The sequence below is a fragment of the Suncus etruscus genome, chromosome 1 (assembly GCF_024139225.1).
Source record: "Suncus etruscus isolate mSunEtr1 chromosome 1, mSunEtr1.pri.cur, whole genome shotgun sequence".
Lineage (NCBI taxonomy): Eukaryota > Metazoa > Chordata > Mammalia > Eulipotyphla > Soricidae > Suncus > Suncus etruscus.
Window position 1 is genome coordinate 77,566,923 of NC_064848.1, and position 20,102 is coordinate 77,587,024.

A 20,102-nucleotide genomic window follows, 5' to 3' on the forward strand; every position below is an offset into this window, starting at 1 on the left:
GCTGCGGCGGGCACGGCGGGAGCGCTGGGAGCGGCGCTGGGAGTGTTGGCGCTCGCCTGCATCGGGGTGCGGTGCGCGGCCCCAGGTTTCCAGTCCTTGGCCATGGACGCCCAAAAAGTGAGCTGGGGAGGGGGGAGGGTCCAGGCTGGGGGTGGGCGTGGGTGGGCGTGGTGCCCGGCGGGGCTGGGAGGTGGGATCGCGGCTCCGGAGACCCCCGCCCGGCCGGACCTGGTCTGGCTGCGGCGGTGGAGGAAGGCGAGGCCGCCGGGCCCTTGCGCCCGGGCTGCGGGGGACCGCGCCCGGTGACCCAGACTGGCCCCTGCCCGACACTTGGTTGCAGGCCCTGCCTGGCTCCTGGGGAGACCTAGGGAGCCGGGCCGGGGTTTCAAAAGAAAACTAAATTCGGCTGCAGCTCTCTAGGCCCCCCACTTTGATTCTCTCTGCACCCTCCCTCCCAGCTTGCTGGTGAGGCTTTATGGCATCTCAGCAGTCAGTGGGATGCCAGGGCACGTGGGGTCCCCGCGCCGGAACCCCAGCCGGTGCTCTTAGTGAAACCAGCCTTGTGCACAATGAATGCACCTGCCTTTAGGTCGAGATCCAACTGTCCTGAGTGGCTACCTCCTCCCCACTTAGTGGTTCTCCCCTTCCTTAGTGGCCCTCCCCGCAACCCAGCCCACCTTCTCCCCCGCACCGTTCCTAAGCTGCTTTGAGTGTTCTGAGTTGCTTGGATTCTGGGACAGCGATCCTCACTCACCCCACCCGCTTGACCATGGGGTTTGGGGGCAGCTCTTCTGTCCCGTTACTTCCTGGCATGCTTTGTACTAACAGCAGGTGCATGAAAGGCTTTAGAGAGCTGGCAAAAAATTAAAAATTAAAAAAAAAAAAAGAGAGAATCTCGCCAGTGCTTTGACTATAATTAGAAGTGAGTTCTTCACGTGCAGCCATGATCCCAGTGTAGGAAGAAATCAGCCACCCTGTTTCTTTGTTAGATTATAGTTTGATTGCAATGTAGGTACACTATGGGAAGGAAAAACAAGTGTCATTAATAATGTAGCAGGGAGAAACAAGGGCATATCTACGAAGCCATTCTTTTCTATAATTAGATAGAAAGCCCTGGAAGGACTTACTGGGACAATGTGATCTTTAATTTTGTCTTACCGCTTGGAGGAAGCACTGGGGGCCGAGAGAGTAGTGGAAAGGTAAGTTAAGATTTGAATTTCAGGATCTTTAACAAAGTGCAGATACTTTAGTAAAGTATCATCTTATGGATGATACTTCTTGAAACCCATTTGGGTGTATTAAATTTTTATTTTTGTGACTACTAATAAAATATATTTTCCAAGAACATTTGTATGTTCTGGGCATGCATGGGATGTTTAGAATGTCTCTGCTTAACTTCGTTACTTGCTTCATTGCTTATTTAACATGTTAAAAAAAAAGTCGCATGCATGTGGTGAGTGCAGTTAAAGAAATAACTACTCTGAGAACTACCATAACAATGTGAATGAATGAGGGAACTGGAAAGCCTATCTAGAGTACAGGCGGGGGTGGGGTGGGATGGAGGGAGATTTGGGACATTGGTGGTGGAAATGTTGCACCGGTGAAGGGGGGTATTGTTTACATGACTGAAACCCAACTATAATCATATTTGTAATTAAGGTGTTTAAATAAAGATATTAATACAAAAGGTCACATGGAAGCTAAATGGAAGTTTATTGTGGGCAAATAGAAGACTATAAAGCTTTGGAGCCTAGATATTTGGATTCTGTGGTGCTTTGGAATATAAAACAATCACTTGCCTGGTTAATATATTCCTCAGTTTCGTAGGATTTTACAAGTTCATTGTAAAGATCAGGTTAAATAATTCATATGTCAGCATACAGTGTTTAAAAGTTTTCAAGAATAAGTGCTATAAAATGTTGCTTAAGGAACAGAGATAGCTCAAAGGATTAGAGTGCTTGCTTTGTAGAAGGTCTAAGTTCAATTCCCATATGGCTTCCTGAATATATGATCTCCTGTGATCAAAAAGTAAAAAAAGAATCTTAAGGTTCTAGTATAAATTATCTTATTTTGTTTTCAAAACATGAATTATCTCTTACAAGATTTAAAGACATATTATCTTTAAAGAGAACTATCTTTTTTGTCATTTGTTTTTGGGCCACACCCGACAGCACTGAGGAGTTAACTCCTGGCTCTGTGCTCAGAAATTGCTCCTGGCAGGCTCAGGAGACCATATGGGATGCCTGAGATTGATCCCAGGTCAATCCTGGGTCGGCCGTATGCAAGGCAAAGGCCCTACTGTTGTGCTATTGGTCTGGCCTTGAGAAATATCTTTAAAGATAACCATCTCTTACTTTATAGAGAGTTCAAAAATTGGAGCTTGTGTCTTCTGCATGACTATACTACTGGCCACAAAGTGAAGAACTTACTGTGTCATTCTAATTAATATATTTTGAGTACCTATAGTACCTTGTCAGACTTCCCAGACCTGGCAAAGAATCAAGTTTCCTCAATTCTGGCTTAGTATATTTAATTTGTTATAAGTTTATATATACATTTATTAATATTAGAAAATGCATACTAAATATGTCCAATATAAAAAACTTTATTAAGTTGCTAAAAACTATTTTTCTGTGTTGATACCTTTTGCTACTTAGTGTTCCAATTTGAACATCCTTTTCTCATCAGTGACTGCAGAAGCAGTTATATAGCCCAACCAATAAAAATTACACTTGAGGGCCCGGAGAGATAGCACAGAGGTGTTTGCCTTGCAAGCAGCCGATCCAGGACCAAAGGTGGTTGGTTCAAATCCCGGTGTCCCATATGGTCCCCCGTGCCTGCCAGGAGCTATTTCTGAGCAGACAGCCAGGAGTAACCCCTGAGCGCAGCCGGGTATGACCCAAAAACCAAAAAAAAAAAAAAAAATTACACTTGATATTTCTCTTTAAAGATATGAATGGTACTTTCCTGGCATAATTTTTCTTTCCTATTAAAGACTTTAATAATAAAAATAGTATCAGATATGTACTTTAGTGAGAACAAGGAAAATTGGTCAGGGGTTAAAGTAATTTATTTACCTGTTAGTAAGGTAATGGATTTAGGCTTTACATTATTAAGAAGACAGTTTGGAGGACGAGAGATAGCATGGAGGTAGGGCGTTTGCCTTGCATGCGGACGGTCAGTGGTTTGAATCCTGGCATCCCATATGGTCCCTCGAGCCTGCCAGGAGCAATTTCTGAATGTAGAGCCAGGAGTGACCCCTGAATGCTGCCAGGTGTGACCCAAAACCCAACCTCCCCCCCCCCCAAAAAAAAAAAAAAAAGACAGTTTGGGATTTGGTTCCAAAGCAGGTCTCTATTTATGAACTGTATGGGCTTGGGTAATTTGCTGTCTCTATTTCCTCATCAATAAAGATAGCAGTTGAACTTAGCCCAAAGAGTTATTGTGAACGTCATGTTAATTAACAAAGATATTTGGGCTTGGAGAGAGAGTACAGAGGATAATTGCATTGCATTATCTTTGATTGCATGCAGGGCTGAGCTGGGTTCAGTCCCTAACATTATGGTCTTCTGAGCAGATATCTGAGTATAGGGCTAGGAATAAGCCCTAAACACTGTCAATTGTAACCGTTCTTTTTTTTTTTTTTATTTTTTATTTTTTTGTTGATGCTCAGGGGTTACTCCTGGCTAAGCGCTCAGAAATCGCCCCTGGCTTGGGGGGACCATATGGGATGCCGGGGGATCGAACGCTGTCCTTCCTTGGCTAGCACTTGCAAGGCAGACATCTTACCTCTAGTGCCACCTCACTGGCCCCCAATTGTAACCTTTCAAACAAACTTCTTAGATTTGAATCATGTTTAATTACAAAGTTACAAAGATATTCATGACTTAGTTTCTGGCATTCAATATTCCAACACTAATCTCCTCACCATTGTCCCTAACAATGTCCCCAGTTCCCTTCTAGCACCACTAGCACCACAGTCAGCCAGGCTACTTTCTCCCTCTACCATTGTCCTAGAGTTTTCCTTCTTATCTTATCCCTCCCAAACCCCAGTGAAGACAACCTTCCTACTGAGGACCAGTTCTCCTGCTCTTTGGGTATTTGATCTTCACCTACAAAGTTTCTCTTTATCCACAGTATGAGAGGGATTACTTTGATTCCGTTCCTCTTCCTTTGAATGACTTCACCTAACTTGATACTCTCCAAAATCAACCACAATGTAGCAACTTGCCTGATTTCATCTTTTCTTATCGCTGACTATTAGACCATTCAACTCCATTGAATTAAAAAAGTTAAAAAATCACTTAACAGTGCTTAGCACACATATATACTGTTATGTAATTTTTATTTTTATTTATTTATTTGGTTTTTGGGTCACACTCGGCAGCACTCAGGGGTTACTTCTGGCTCTACACTCAGAAATCGCTCCTAGCAGGCTCAGGGGACCATATGGGATGCTGGGATTCGAACTACTGTTCTTCTGCATGCAAGGCAAATGCCCTACCTCTATGCTATCTCTGGTCCCTGTTATTTTTATTTTATTTTTATATTAATATCTTTATTTAAACACCTTAATTACAATATGATTGTAGTTGGGTTTCATTCATGTAAAGAACACCCCCCTTCACCGGTGCAACAATCCCACCACCAATGTCCCAAATCTCCCTCCTCCCAACCCCACCCCTGCCTGTACTCTAGACAGGCTTTCCACTTCCTTCATTCATTCACATTGTTATGATAGTTCTCAGTGTAGTCATTTCTCTAACTGCACTCACCACTCTTTGCGGTGAGCTTCATGTCATAAGCTGGACCTTCCAGTCCTCCTCTCTTCGTCTGAGGATTATTGCAAAAATGTCTTTTATTTTTCTTAAAACCCTCTGACTTATTTCACTCAGCATAATAGATTCCATGTACATCCATGTATAGGAAAATTTCATGACTTCATCTCTCCTGACAGCTGCATAATATTCCGTTGTTCATATATACCATAATTTCTTTAGTCATTCATCTGTTGAAGGGCATCTTGGTTGTTTCCAGAGTCTGACTATTGTAAATATCGCAGCAATGAATGTAGGTATGAGGAAGGGATTTTTGTATTGTATTTTTGTATATTTGTGTATCCCTAGGAGTGGTATAGCTGTATCATACGGGAGCTCAATTTCCAGGTTTTGGAGGAATCTCCATATCACTTTTCATAAATGTTGGACTAGACAGCATTCCTATCAGCAGTGAATAAGAGTTCCTTTCTCTCCACATCCCCGCCAGCACTGCTTGTTCTCATTCTTTGTGATGTGCGTCAATCTTTGTGATGTGAGATGGTACCTCATAGTTGTTTTGATTTGCATCTCCCTGATGATTAGTGATGTGGAACATTTTTTTCATGTGCCTTTTGGCCATTTGTATTTCTTCTTTATCAAAATGTCTATTCATTTCTTCTCCCCATTATTTGATGGGATTAGATGTTTTTTTCTTGTAAAGTTCTGTTAGTGCCTTGTATATTTTGGATATGAGCCCCTTATCTGATGGGTATTGGGTAATAGTTTCTCCCACTCAGTGGGTGGTTCTCGTAACCTGGCACTATTTCCTTTGAGGTGCAGAAGCTTATCAGCTTAATATATTCCCATCTGTTTATCTCTGCTTCCACTTGTTTGGAGAGAGCTGTTTCCTCCTTAAAGATGCCTTTAGTCTCAATGTCATGGAGTGTTTTACCTATGTGTTGTTCTATATACCTTATGGTTTCAGGTCTGATATCTAGGTCTTTAATCCATTTGGATTTTACCTTTGTACATGGTGTTAGCTGGGGTCTGAATTCACTTTTTTCAAGTGGCTAACCAGTTGTACCAACACCACTTGTTGAATAGGCTTTCCTTGCTTCATTTAGGATTTCTTGCTCCTTTATCAAAAATTAGGTGATTGTATGTCTGGGGAACAGTCTCTGAGTATTCCAGCCTCTTCCACTGATCTGAGGGTTTCTCTTTATTCCAACACCATGCTGTTTTGATAACTATTGCTTTGTAATACAGTTTAAAGTTGGGGAAAATAATGCCTCCCATATTTCTTTTCCTAAGGAGTGCTTTAGCACTGGAGGGTGTTTATTGTTCCATGCAAGGCAAATGCCCTACCTCTATGCTCTCTCTGGCCCGTTATTTTTATTTATTTTTATTGTTTTTGTTTTTGGGCCACACCTGTTGATGCTCAGGGGTTACTCCTAGCAATGCACTCAGAAATCACTCCTGGCTTGGGGGACCATATAGGATGCTGGGGGATAGAACCATGGTTTGTCCTAGGTTAGTGCATGCAAGGCAGATGCCCTACTGCTTGCGCCACCACTCTGGTCCTTACGCCACTGCTCTGGCCCTATTTTTATTATTGTCAATTTAACAACCCCAAATTCATGATAATTTATGGATAATATGTATCTCTATTTAAATATTGACTTATCATTGGTTTACAATAGTACATATAGAATCTCATGGTCTAGTTTATGCTTCTCTATATGTTCACTCGCCATACCCACCTCCAAAGTTCTAGTGTCCTCTTGCCCCAAAATGGTCTTCTTTCTGTTTCTTTCTTTTCCTTCCTTTTAGTAAACAACATAGTTTCACCTAGTCTCGGGGTATTTAATTATTCTTACACTCATAAGTCGGTATGGCCACTTTTTAACTTTTGTCTTTGTGGCTTTAAAAAAGTAGATCATGCTTTTTATATCTATGATAAATGACTTCAAATGATGTTGCCAGAGAATTTTTAAATCCTAATTTAAAACTACTTGTAAGTTCTGACTCAGCAATTTGACAATAGAGATTGAGTTATTAACTGGACAGACTTAAAGAGTCCGATGGTGGCTAGCCAGCAAATGGACTAGCTTGACCAGCTGCTTTTTTGTCTGTGAAAATAGCTTGGACTTCAGTGTTTGTGTTAGCAACAGATGCTCTGTTTGAGTTCAGGAAGAAAACATAATTGCCTTGGGTCTGTAAAGCATACTGTTGGATACAGAAGACCTGTGTTACCTCCCAGAAATAAACAAGGATTTTGTTTATATTGGAGTTTCTGGGACACTTTTGTGAACAGGATGTATTTTGGATAGGTGGCTTGCCTTGACACTTAAGCCTTTTGATTAAACCTTTAAGGGGGTATAAGATAAAATCCCAAAGGTTTCCTTATCCATTAAAATGTGTATGTTCAAAGAAAACATTGAAGCAGACAAGACATTTACACCTTTCTGGAATATCCTGGCACTTGGAATTCGATAGTTTAACATTTTGTACAGCCTATCACTCACATTTATAGTAGTTGCTGTTTCTAGGAAAGATAGATGCTTTTGGGTGAAGATAATAAAGATGAAGAAGAGGCAAGGGATCCCAGAGGAAGGATGTCACCAAGAGCTTACATTGTCAATTGTTACTTTCTTCTTGAGTGCTCTTTTTATTTTGAAAGGGATAGTGGTAGATGAGGTTTGACTTACAAGACTAGACAAACCTATATTGTAAGGATTGAACTGAGTAGGGGAAGGTCTTTGGTCTTTTTCTTTTTTCTTTTTAAAACTAAATGTTTCACAGGGCTAAGGATCAAATCCAAGGCCTCACACATTCAAGACCTGTGCTATATTACAGAGCCAGTAGAAGGAGTTTTAAAGCATAACAACTGTGGCCAATTGCATAATCTATATTTGGATATCCTATTTCTTTATTCTTTCTTTCCTCCTCTATCATGATATTTTCTGTTCTTTGCCTTTATTTTTTTAATTTAATTTACTTTATTTAAAAGCATGTGCCACATAGTTGATTGTAATATATTTATGTCCAGATAAGTGAGAGCAAAATCATTTAAAAAGAATAGAAAAAGAAAGAAAAAATAAGAGGAGGGTAGGAAGAAAAAACAAAGTACAGTGACAGACAATTTTGTGAAAATTATTGTACCTGTAGTGAGGTCATTAAGTCATTATCAGAAAGTTTAGCAAGTTCCTGTTGCTAACTGACCATTCTGTTACTTCAGTTGTTTCTGTGCATTAAGTGACTTCAGTTACACATTGGCATCTAAACTGGTGGGTCCCTACGGGTATAACAGTATTAAACAAATGAAGTTGTAGCAAGGCTGTAAATGTGGCTGCACAGTCCAGAATTCAACCATTGTTGCTGATGCTGTGGCTTTTGTGGGTGTGATTATAGCTGCCAGGTATCCTGAAAGTATGAGATGTGTATGTGTGTGTGGGGGGGAAAGATGCGTGCACTCACTTCCAAAAAGTCTTGGTGATAACAACCCAAATACTAGCATGTAGATCATATTGTTATTCTGTAGAGAGTTGTAGAGGAGTGGTCCATTGCCTTTATTTCATCCTACTAGTTCAAAGACCTCCATCATATCATGATAATCTGCAATCTTGTTTTAAAAATTACATTTTTCTGTTTAAAATTTTATATTTTTCTTTCTAGAAAACACTGTAAAGCACCAACATGTACTTCCTGAGGAAAGAAAATAAAAATGAAATTAGAATTTTGTTTCAACCAGCATTATTTCAGACTATTTCAGCTTTCCCAATGGCTTTTATTTGTATACATGTAGGATATGAGATTCAAAGAGGTCAAGTGACTTATTCAGAGACAGAGTTAAAAGTGGTAATCTGGAGTCAAACCAGGTCTTGACAGCCAAGCTCTTTTTTTTTTAATTTTAAATATAAAAGTTTTTAATTTTTAAATAAAAAAATAAAGAGTCCTTATACTACTTTTTCAAAGTCCTGATTGGCCAAGCGGTCCCCACTGAAAAATATGCAATTAGCTACAGAACATTTATTTATTTATTTATTTACTTAATTGAAACCTTTGTGATATACAGTCCTTCATAGTTGAATTTTAGATTAAGTCAGGGCCCTTGCCACCACCAGTGTGGACCTCCTTCCACCAATGACTCTAGAGTGCATCCTATATCACTACACTTTACCCCTTGGCCTGCCAGTATAATAGGTGAATATGTCAATTTAAGTTTAGAGTGTTAAAGTTTAGATCTCTTGATTCTATTGTTGACTTTGGCTTGGATATTTAGTTCTGTTCTTTTTTTTTTTCCTCCACCAGTGTACCTGAGACCACTTGGCCCCTGGCCCCCATCCTTTATTTTTTATTTATAGGAAAATGCAGAAATACTAGGTAAATCAAAGTAATTCATGTTCCAAGGGTTTATGAAAAAGGCGGGAGCCCCTATTAAAAAGATTAAAAAAAAAGAAAAAAAATTAAAAAAAAATAGTACTTTTCCCCCCCTAAGTTCTTTGCTTTTGAGAATGTACTTAATGTAATAAAAAACTTAATATGTTCACAGAAATAAAGTACTTGGGTTTTTTGTTTTTGTTTGGTTTGGTTTTATTTTGGGATTACTCACAGCAATGCTTGGGGGCTAATATGGACAGAGTGCTGAAGGGACCATTACTGAGCTGGGGATTGACTCTGCTTCAACCCTCTAGCTGGCTTGCCCATTCTTAGAACGTCTTTGTGTTGTATTACAGCCATGACTTTGAAGTTCCTCCTCAATTAGAGATTGGAGTAGTACTTCTTGAGAACTGCTCCTGACCTCTGGTCTGTCACTTTGGAAGTAAGATACAGTGGCCTTTCTCAGTAAATTGGTTTCTTTATCTAGGTGCTAAGCAGTAGGCCCTCAGATTATATCAGAACTCCCAGATAAATTCAGAATACAAACTAAAGGGGTTTGGAGGAAGCATGGTGATTATGGCATACCCAGAATGCCCCTGACCTGACCCTGTTCAATTCCTGACATCCCCTAGTCTTTTAGCACAGCTGAGTGCTACCCTGGATCCACTTGATGTGGTTCTGGTACCCCCAGCACAGCAGTGCTCCAGCAGCATCACATCAAGGAGCCTTTGCACTACTCATCCAAAGTCCTGGTTGGCCAAGAGGTCCCCACTGAAAAATAAGCACATAAGCTACAGACCTTTTTTTTTTTATGGAATTTCATTTATAGAATGAGATGATGTTCATCAGAAAGACATTATCACCCTTAAGAGACTTTTGTTGTCTAACCACTTTCTAGGGAATTATAGTATTTGTATGGTCAATCTCATTCATTGAGAATCTCATTCTCCCAAACCTTTATCATTTGGAATATTACTATTAATAGTCCTTGGTCAATACAAATTGAAAAGGACCACTTTTTATTTTCTACTAATAGCAGGATTTTAAATAACTCAGAGACATGATGAAAATAAGATTAACTCTGTTCCAAAGATATTATATCTTTGAAGGGTTTAGGACATTATACAAAGACTATTATCCAGATGATTCTTTGAGTTGGAATATATTTTCTGCTCTCCTCAGGTATGGTCCTATTTTTTTTGGATGCTATCCTTGACATGGATGTTTGTACTCTCTCATCCCCAGAAAGTTCTTTCTATCCAAAAACAGTGAATGGCCTGTGTTCTCACTTTGTTAAGATATTAGAAGAATCCCAAATGAATGTCACTTATGTCTCAGGTTTTTGTTTTGAGATGTAATAGTACTTCTGTAGATAGTATCTATATAAGTAAAGCTGAGGAATTAATGAAATTCTACTTAGTATCTTAGTTATAATATTTTAACTTTACCAAAAGGAAAATAGGGGGACAAGTACTTTAACTTAAAGCTACATTTAGCTATTGTATCTCAAGAGTCTGGTGTAATATAAGTGCATATGGAAAGTGTTATCCAAGAAACTAAATTCAGAAAGCTTTTAGGTGGTTTACTCATTGCAAGCTAGATTGAATTAGATAAATATAGAATAGTTGCTTTATTCACACTCTAAGAAATATATGGACACTGGTTGGTCTAACCTCAGAGCTGTTAAGACTTTTCCAGTGTGGTGATTTCTAGTCACATTCTGTACTGTAAGTGTGGTTCACTTGAGTTTAGATGTGTTATAAGTGTAAAATAAAATGTAAAATGTGTTTTGAAGATTACTGGCAAGAAAAGAAGGGAGAGAGAGAATGAAGGAGAAGTAATTGTTATATATTGAAATGAAAATATTTTGGATCTCCTGGGATAAGTAAAGTATTAAATTTAACTTTATTATTTTAAAGTAGAATTTTTTTGAGGGGATGGGGACACACTCGGCAGTGCTCATGGGTTACTCCTGGCTCTGTGTACAAGAATTTATCTTGGCAGTCTCAGAGGACCATATGGATTCTAGAGATTGAAGCTGGGTTGACTGCGTGCAAGGCAAATACCCTATCCACTGTACTACCTACAGCTCTGGCTCTGAATTATTTTTAAATTGTTTTTATTTGAAGTACCATTATTTACAATGCTGTTAATGAGAGGGTTTCTGTGTACACTGTTCCAGCACCACACCTTCTAACAGTGTCCATTTCTCTCCACCATTGTTTCAGGGTCCCACCCCTGCTCTTGATAAGACGAGTTCTGTAAAGTAGTTCTCAGGTTCTGTTTTCTTTAACCATTCTTCACTCCCTTACTTTTCTTTATAATGGCTCATTCTTTTCATAGAGTAAGATCTACAGGAGACACTTCAACTCCTGTTCTGATAGAATATTATCATTTCTACCAGGAAGTTCATTAGAAGTGCTTGACAGTGGAGGTGAAATTGAAGCTCAAATTGATAATCTGTCCTATAAAAGCTGCTGTCTAGCAGCTTTGTATGTCACTCAGCAGTCTTAGTAGGACTGGTGTGTGTGTGTGTGTGTGTGTGTGTGTGTGTGTATGTGTTTGTGTCTGTGTCTGTGTGTCTGTGTGTATGTCTCTCTCTGTGTGTGGCTTAGTGGCAGAACACAGATTTACTTGTAGTTTCATTCTCTAGCATGGAGATTGAAGTCTTAGCAAATCAGAAATTTTATGTCATATAATTCTATGGTGGGGTTCATCTTTGGATATGTACATTGACTTAAAAATAATTTTCTGCAGGCTGGAGAGATAGCATGGAGGTAGGGCATTTGCCTTGCATGCAGAAGGACTGTGGATTGAATCCTGGCATCCCACATGGTCCCCGAGCCTGCCAGGAGCGATTTCTGAGTATAGAGCCAGGAGGAACCCCTGAACGCTGCAGGGTATGACCCAAAAAAAAAAAAAAAGTTTTCTGCTAAAGTGGTTTTGAGTGCCTGTATTTTGGAAGTAATTTTTGCCTTGCGGTACCACTTTGATCATATGTTTGATTTGCCATTGTCCCAGTTGTGCAGTATGAATGTAACCCTGCCAGTTAAGAGGGATAAAAGGAGAGGATGCATGTGATAGTCCATTAACCAAAAAAAGAGCCCATCTTAATTGAAGATTTCTACACAGCCTGGGCATTGTGCAGAACCTTGTTGACTTCTGCATGTTTTATTCTATAATAAATAAAGAACCTATCTTGAAACAATTATTGGAAGACTCTAAAAGCAGTGGTCTTCAACCTTTTTATAGTGCTGTATAGCAGTGGTCCACAGATTAGCAGATATTGTTGTAAGAATTAAATGAAAACTGATACAATTAATTTTTTTCTATTTTAAAATTTTGTGAACATTTATAAAAAAAAACTATCCACTCATTAGATTTTCTCTTTAGACATAGCTTTTTATTAATACTGTATTTTGAGAGAACATTCTTTCTACAAAATAATTTGGAAAATTATTAAAATATTTTTATTTGTAGATGCTTATCAGAAACAAAGATTGTGCTTACACCGCAGTTGTGAAGTATAATGTAAAGAGCTCCTTATTTTTGTTTGTTGACCCACATCTATTGGTGCTTAGGGGTTACTTCCTGACTCTGCACACAGGTACCACTCTTCTTGGTGGGCTCAGTGGACCATATGGGTTGCCACGGGTTGAACTCAGGCTAGGGATGTAGTTTCATGGTAGATAACTTGTATTGCATGTGTAAGGGCCTGGATTCAATCTTTGGCACCACCCAAACAAAAAAAAAAAAAGAGAGAAGCAAGCCCCAAACCCAAGGATTTGTATTTAAAATTTGTATTTTATATTTTGGTGGGAGGTAAATGTAGGTAGTTACAACCACAAGATTATTCCTGGCTTTGCATTAAGGAGAACATGTGCTGTGCCAGGGACTGAAGTGGGTTCTGCTATATGTAAGGTGAGCACCCCACCCACTGTGTTCTCTCTGGCACCAGTATTTGATTTTTATTGAGAAAATAAATATTTTGCTTTTTTGTTTCTTGTTTGTTTTGTTTTGGGGCCACATCCAGTGGTATTCAGGGGTTACTCCTGGTTCTGTGCTCAGAAATAGCTCCTGGCAGGCTCGGTGGACCATATGGGATGCCAGGGATTGAATCCGGTTCTGTCCTGGCTCGACAGCATGCAAGGCAAATGCCGTACTGCCATGCTATCACTCCAGCCCTGAAAACAAGTACTTTGGATTTTACTAGTACCACTAATGAACAGTCATTCAATGACTAAGCCAGTGCTATCCAGTATGACAGAACTTGTCACATGAGCATATATATGTAAAATAATTTTTTAAATTGATACGTTAAAATATATTTTAGTAAAATTAATTTAGTTCCCCATTTGCTCTACTATATATTTTTTTCTTTTCTTTTTTTTTTCTTTTTTTGGTTTTTGGGCCACACCTGGCAGTGCTCAGGGGTTACTCCTGGCTGTCTGCTCAGAAATAGCTCCTGGCAGGCATGGGGGGGCCATATGGGACACCGGGATTCGAACCAACCACCTTAGATCCTGGATCGGCTGCTTGCAAGGCAAACGCCGCTGTGCTATCTCTCCGGGCCCTCTACTATATTTTAATGTGTCATTAGCTTCTTGAGGCTAATGATTAATTGACAGCACATCTGTAGGTCTTTTTCATCATAGCAGAAAATTTGCTATTGAATGGCCCTTAATTAGGGAGTATGAGAAAATTAAATACAGATATTTCTTGCTTAACGACCAAGTTCCGTTTGGTTGTTAAGTGGTCATTAAGTGAGGAAATGCATGTATTGTATACAGTAGTACAGTATATGCATAGTACTTGACAATACAGTATTTTGAATAAGTAAAATAACGAGAAAGATCAAACTGAAAACTTCCACTTGTTTTAATTTGCATAGGTTGTGTAGTTTACACACAGTACTGCAGTGTGTTACAGAACATAAAGTTAGTAAAGTAGGTACATTAAAGCACCAAAAACCACAGTACTGTACTGTAGACTGTACAAGATGGAAAAATGATATTTAAAATAAAATAACAGTGAAGAGATGGTCATAAGTGTGAGTGGTCGCTAAATAGGTAGGTTGTTAAGCTAGGAGTATCTGTAACTGTTTTAGTTTTTTCGGGGAGGGGTTATTATTCAACAGCGTTCAGGCCTTTCTCCTGGCTCTGTCCTCAAGGGCATTCTCATTCCTGAGATCATGTACAGTGCTGGGTTCAGCTTTATGCTAATCAAAAACCTTAATCCCTAACCAAGTGTTTTTGTTAATTGTTGTGGGGCCTGTGGAGGGGCTTTAGCATGGGCCATGCAGTGGTGCCAGTGATCAAACACAAGGCCTGGAGGCATGGAAGGCATTTCATTCCATCAGTTGAACCATCTTCCCAGCCTTGTAACTATGTGTTTTAAATAAATAAAATAGAAGGCAAAGCTTGAGGTATTTGTTTCTAACATTATATATTATGCTTCTACAGCATCTGAAAACAATGTAAATGTTCCAGTTTTAGCTGTAAAATTATAATCTACTCTTTAATTTCTAAAATCTAAAAATACGTTATAACTAAAAATGATGGCTCGTGTTAGGGTTTCTGATGTGCTATCACTTTGGCCCTAAGAAAGTGCTTCTTTGATATGGCCTTGTGACCTTAAAATAATATTATTGAGGGCCAGAGAAAAGAATATAACAAGTAGGGCACTTATCTTGCAATTGTAGCTAACCTGGGTTTGATCCCGGCAGTTCATATAGTACTCCAAGCCCTTCAGAAATGATTCCAGAGCACAGAGCCAGGAGTAACTCCCAAGCGTTACACAAAAATATATTATTATTTTTTAGTAATTACAGGTTTTGGGAAATTTTAACAGTGAGAATTTTTACATTGCTTACATTTTATTACATTGCTTTATTATTTAATAACTCATTAAAAAGTATATAGAGAATTGTTACATGATTTTTATTTCTGTTTAATACAATATCATAATGTTAATTTTTTTATTCTAGGAAGCTCTGCAAAGGATCATTTCAACTCTGGCAAATAAAAATGATGAAATTCAGAACTTTATTGATACACTAAATCAGACACTACAGGGTGTACAGGTATGAATCTTTTACTAAAAAGTATTAGCAGAAGTAAGTATATCACATCAGTTTAGGATGACAAACTAATGGAATTGTGAAAGTGGGGTTTTAAAATGTCAAATAAACAAATTCTCATGTTCTCCATGAAATGATAAAATAGTAAGGTTAGAGTCTGAGAGATAGTATAGTGATAGGGTGATTGCATTGTGCACAGCCAACCTGGATTTGGTCTCATATGTTTCTCATATGTTTGGTCTCATATGTTTTTCTTAGCATCATTTGGAGTAATTCCTGAGAGTAGATCCAGAAATAACCCCTGAACATTGCTGGTGTGGCCCCAAAACAAAACCAAAAAATAATCAAAGAAAAATAAAATGCTGCACACGTAGTTGCCAGGGAATCTTGTAGTGTTCATTCTTCACCTTTTCCATTTTGCAACTGTCTTTTCTGATTCTGCCAGAGCAAATTACTTCTTTTTATTTCTCTAAATATTGGGAAACAGAAATTTTATAGGGCAAATGGTAGAAAGACAATGTAGCCAGTCTGAAGTCTTCTTGTAGAAACTGATTATAAAGTTAACACATAGGTTGCTCAAAGGGCTTGTGCTCTCTTTGTACATGGTAGACCAAGTTTTGATGGAGTACTACTAGTTTCCCTGGAGGGATATCCCAAGTGATGCTCTAGGCCCTGAGCACCACTAGGTGTGATCCAGAAATCCAAAAGTAAATAAGTAAGATAACACCCATAAGTTAAAGGGCTAGATGGAAAGAAGGATGAGGGCTACTTATGAAAATGGTCCCAAGTTTGGGCAAGTAACGCTTAATGTTGTTATTTTAGTGTTTATTATGGAAGGAACCTTCAAATAATCCAATGAGGATTCCCATCAGTGTGCCTTAATGAGCTTAAGGGTCATTTCTTTAAAAAAAAAAAAAAAAAAGGCTAGAAAATGTGTAGGACACTTGCAGACTGCTCACAAACTATTCCCAGTTCAGTGTGTAGGGGACTAGGTGGTGCTGGTGATTGAACCTTGGGTTCCCCAAAGCATGAATGTCAGTTTTTTGATCATCTCTCAAATTTTGTTTATTTTAATCTAGGTATTTGCCTGTTTTTTGGCATGGTAAACTTTACCTTTATTTTTCATTTATTTTTGTAAATGAAGTTGATTTATGATCTTACCACTTTAACAGTTTGTTATAAAATTTGATCTATTTCATTATTAACTATTTTTCATATTGCAAAGCTAGCGGTTCTAAAATTCTTTTTCTTTTGGGGGGGGCCACACCCATTTAATGCTCAGGGATTACTCCTGGCTACGCGCTCAGAAATCGTCCCCCTGGGACGCCGGGGGATCAAACCGCGGTCCGTTCCTTGGCTAGCGCTTGCAAGGCAGACACCTTACCTCTAGCGCCACCTCGCTGGCCCCGGTTCTAAAGTTCTTAATCTATTCACAAGAGATTCATCAAATTTGATATGAAGAAAAAAATAACTTAAGTTAGAGTATTGGGCCAGTCAGATAGTTTTACCAGCTGGAGCACATATGCTCTGCATGCTCTGCGCTTGGTTCCCAGCAATGCATGGTCCTCTATACACTGAAGTGTCACATTCTCTAGAGGAGATTGGTTAAGGTTTGATCATACACTACTTCTACACACTACTGGGAGCTACCCCCTTCCCTGTGCACCATTTGGTGTAGTCCACAAACAAACAAACAATTTACTCAGTGCCACTTAGTTTTCCTGTTTATCAAATTATTAGAACTCTAGAATAGAATCCAAGAAATAGGAGAGAGAATTAAGGTATACCTTTGCATTGAGGGCATGAGAGGTGTAGAAAAAAAGTGAAGACTGGAGAAAGTGAAGGGTTTAAGGCATTTAACTTTGCCTTTCCTGTGACCCACTTTGGTTCAATTCTCAGTTGAATTCCCAGTGTTGAATATGGTTCCCTGGTCTCTGAGGACCACTAGGTGGGCCCATATAAATTCTTCCCCTCTTCCATCCCCCCATTCAAATAAAAGAAAGTGATTATTAGGGAGGTGGGGAGTCTAGCACAATCCCTTTTTACAAGTGATAATCTGAGGTTCAGGAATTTTAAGTGGTTTGTCCAAAGGCCAAAGTCACACTTGTTACTGAGTGGTTCATCCTGTATTTGACTTAAGTCTTCTGCCTTCCAGTCGGGAAGCTTGTTCTTTCCCATGTAAATTAACTAATGAAATGATTGATGCCACTTTAGAGTAAGATGATGACTGGTTTTTGTAAACTTTATAAACAATGGTTTTGACTGTGGTCATAGTGTAGATTTTATAGATGAATTCTCACACCTAGTCTCATCTCCTTCTCTTAATAGAATGAGTCATCCTACTTGAAAAATATCTTCAGATACAATTTCTTGGGCCTGTAAGATAACACAGGGATTAAGGCACTTGCCAGGCAGGAGTGATCCCTAAACACAGGCAGGATTAAGTTCTGAGCATCACTTGCTGTCTCTAGAGCCCCCTGCCCTACCCCTCCAAAATATATAATTTCTTCCATCTCTGAATTGTTGGAAATGTGGATTTGGCTGTTGGAATCAGTAGGTTAATTTATTGCCATATGTTCTTGCTTAGCAGACTATAAATCCTTTATTGAAATCCTCTATTGCTACTAGTTACTTAGTTGTATGGCAATGAACAAGTCACTTTTGGGGGGGGTTTGGGCCACACCCGGTGGCACTATGGGGTTACTGCTGGCTCTGTGCTCAGAAATCGCTCCTGGCAGGCTTAGGGGGATATATGGGATGCTGGGAATCAGACCTAGGTCTGTCCCAGGTTGGCTGCGTGCAAGGCAAAAATCCTATTGCTGTGTTATAGCTCCGTCCCAACTAGTCACTTTTTATATTTTAATTCTTAAAATTTAGGAGTTAGATTATAAATTCTAGTCACTACCTAATTTCTGATGATAATTTTAGCACTAAAAAATGATCATTTAGCAAAAAAATCTTAGGTTGCAGTAAAAATTGCTTGTCTTTTATGTTTTGTTATATGTATGTATGATATGAATATATGTATGTACATACATATAATGTAAATACAGGGGTTTAGGGAACCAGTTATTTTAAAGTTCTAACACAAAATCAGTCTCATACTTGTTTGACTAAACTTTCAGAGTTATAGAATCCAGGTTTTAAAGTTATAAAGCAAGAAATCTATGTTCACCAAAGGTTGAGTAACACTTATTTGGGGTCTGCCTTAGAGTCTGAGCAAAGAAGGCAGTTCTTAAATAACCTTTCACTTTATTCTGTGGAGCAAGAATTAGAAAGAATGAAGTATGAATTGGTCTATCACAAGGCTGATAACTCATGCATTGCTGAGGTCAAATTATCAGCATTGGCAGCCAGCTTCTTTAATTCGTCTGTAAAATATTAAAATTTTGTTTCTATTTTATATTGAGATAGCTTATAATATAAATATATACTTTGAAAAATTCATATCTCATTTTTCTTAATGTTTGATGGCTTCTGAATTAATTGATTGTGTTATTTTGTTTACTAAACAGGAAAACTCAGCTAACATTCTTTCAGAGTTAGATGAAGAATTTGATAGTTTATATTCTGTATTGGATGAAGTGAAAGAAAATATGATTAGTACTATCAAGAATGAACAAGCTCGTAAATCACATGAGTTACAGGTCAGATGAAGTTTATTTAAATAGAAATTTAAATTTGTATTTATAATGCTCAATATATAGTCCTCAAGTTATTGAAATCTTAATGCCTTTTTTTTTTGCAAACAAAAATCAGCAAATTTGGGGGTAAACCTAAACTTGATGCATATACTGTGATAAAAAACACGATTAAAATTTACTCTTAATCTTATTTGAAAAATGCATAGGTGGTTAGTTAACTCTGTTGACACTGTTGTGTAACAGATTTCTAGAACTTTTTCATCTTGTAAACTGAAGCTCTGGTTCTATTAAACAAGAGTCCTTGTTTGTGCACCTTCCCACTGCCTCACTGTAACCATTGCACTTCCTGTTGCCATAATTTTGACTACTGTTGATATTTCATATAATGAAACTCATATAGCACTTTTCCCTTTTGTGATTGGCTTATTCTAAGAGCATAACATGGTTACGTTTTGTTCAGCTTGTTCAAGGTTTGTTCATCTTACAGCACATGGCAGGATGATCTCTTGTATATAAATGCAATTTTAAAAATTCACTCATTTGGGGCCGGGCGGTGGCGCTCGAGGTAAGGTGCCTGCCTTACCTGCGCTAGCCTAGGAGACGGACCGCGGTTCGATCCCCCGGCGTCCCATATAGTCCCCCAAGCCAGGAGCGACTTCTGAGCGCATAGCCAGGAGTAACCCCTGAGCGTCACCGGGTGTGGCCCAAAAACCAAAAAAAAAAAAAAAAAAAAAAATTCACTCATTTGTCTCTGGACTTGCAGGTTGTTTCACCTTTTGTCTTGAGTTTTTCTGTTGGCTATTGTGAACGATGCTACAGTGCACATGGGTGGCCCACTTTTCTTTCTTTTTTTTCTTTTGGGTTTTGGCCCTCACCCAGCAATGCCCAGGGGTTACTCTGGATCTAAGCTCAGAAATCACTCCCTGGGCAAGCTCTGGGGACCATATGGGATACTGGGAATCCAACCTGAGTCAGCTGCATTCAAGGCAAACACCTTACCTGATGTGCTACTGCTCCAGACCTAAATGGACCACTTCGTAATGCTGTTTTTAGTTCTTTCCAGTTTATACCCAGAAGTAGAGGGGTGACTTTATGTTTAGTTTCTGAAGGAACTTTCATACTACTTGCCATACATAATTGCTGCAACATTTACATTTCCACCTGCAGAATATAGACTTTGAAATTTCTACACATCCTCATGCAACACTTGTTAAATTTTTATTATGTTAAATATTTAATTAT

The 20,102-nt window shown here is 38.8% G+C and overlaps 1 protein-coding gene across 1 annotated transcript in view; it reads left to right on the top strand.

The window, feature by feature from the left end:
• Positions 1-20,102, top strand: part of FSD1L (fibronectin type III and SPRY domain containing 1 like) — a 45,964-nt gene continuing 25,862 nt past the window's right edge. Inside the window, exons 1-3 of the mRNA XM_049770841.1 lie at positions 1-117; positions 15,124-15,219; positions 18,732-18,863. Of these exons, the coding sequence (XP_049626798.1) occupies positions 103-117; positions 15,124-15,219; positions 18,732-18,863 (243 nt within the window). The 5' untranslated portion in view covers positions 1-102. The remainder of the gene's footprint in view (positions 118-15,123; positions 15,220-18,731; positions 18,864-20,102) is intronic.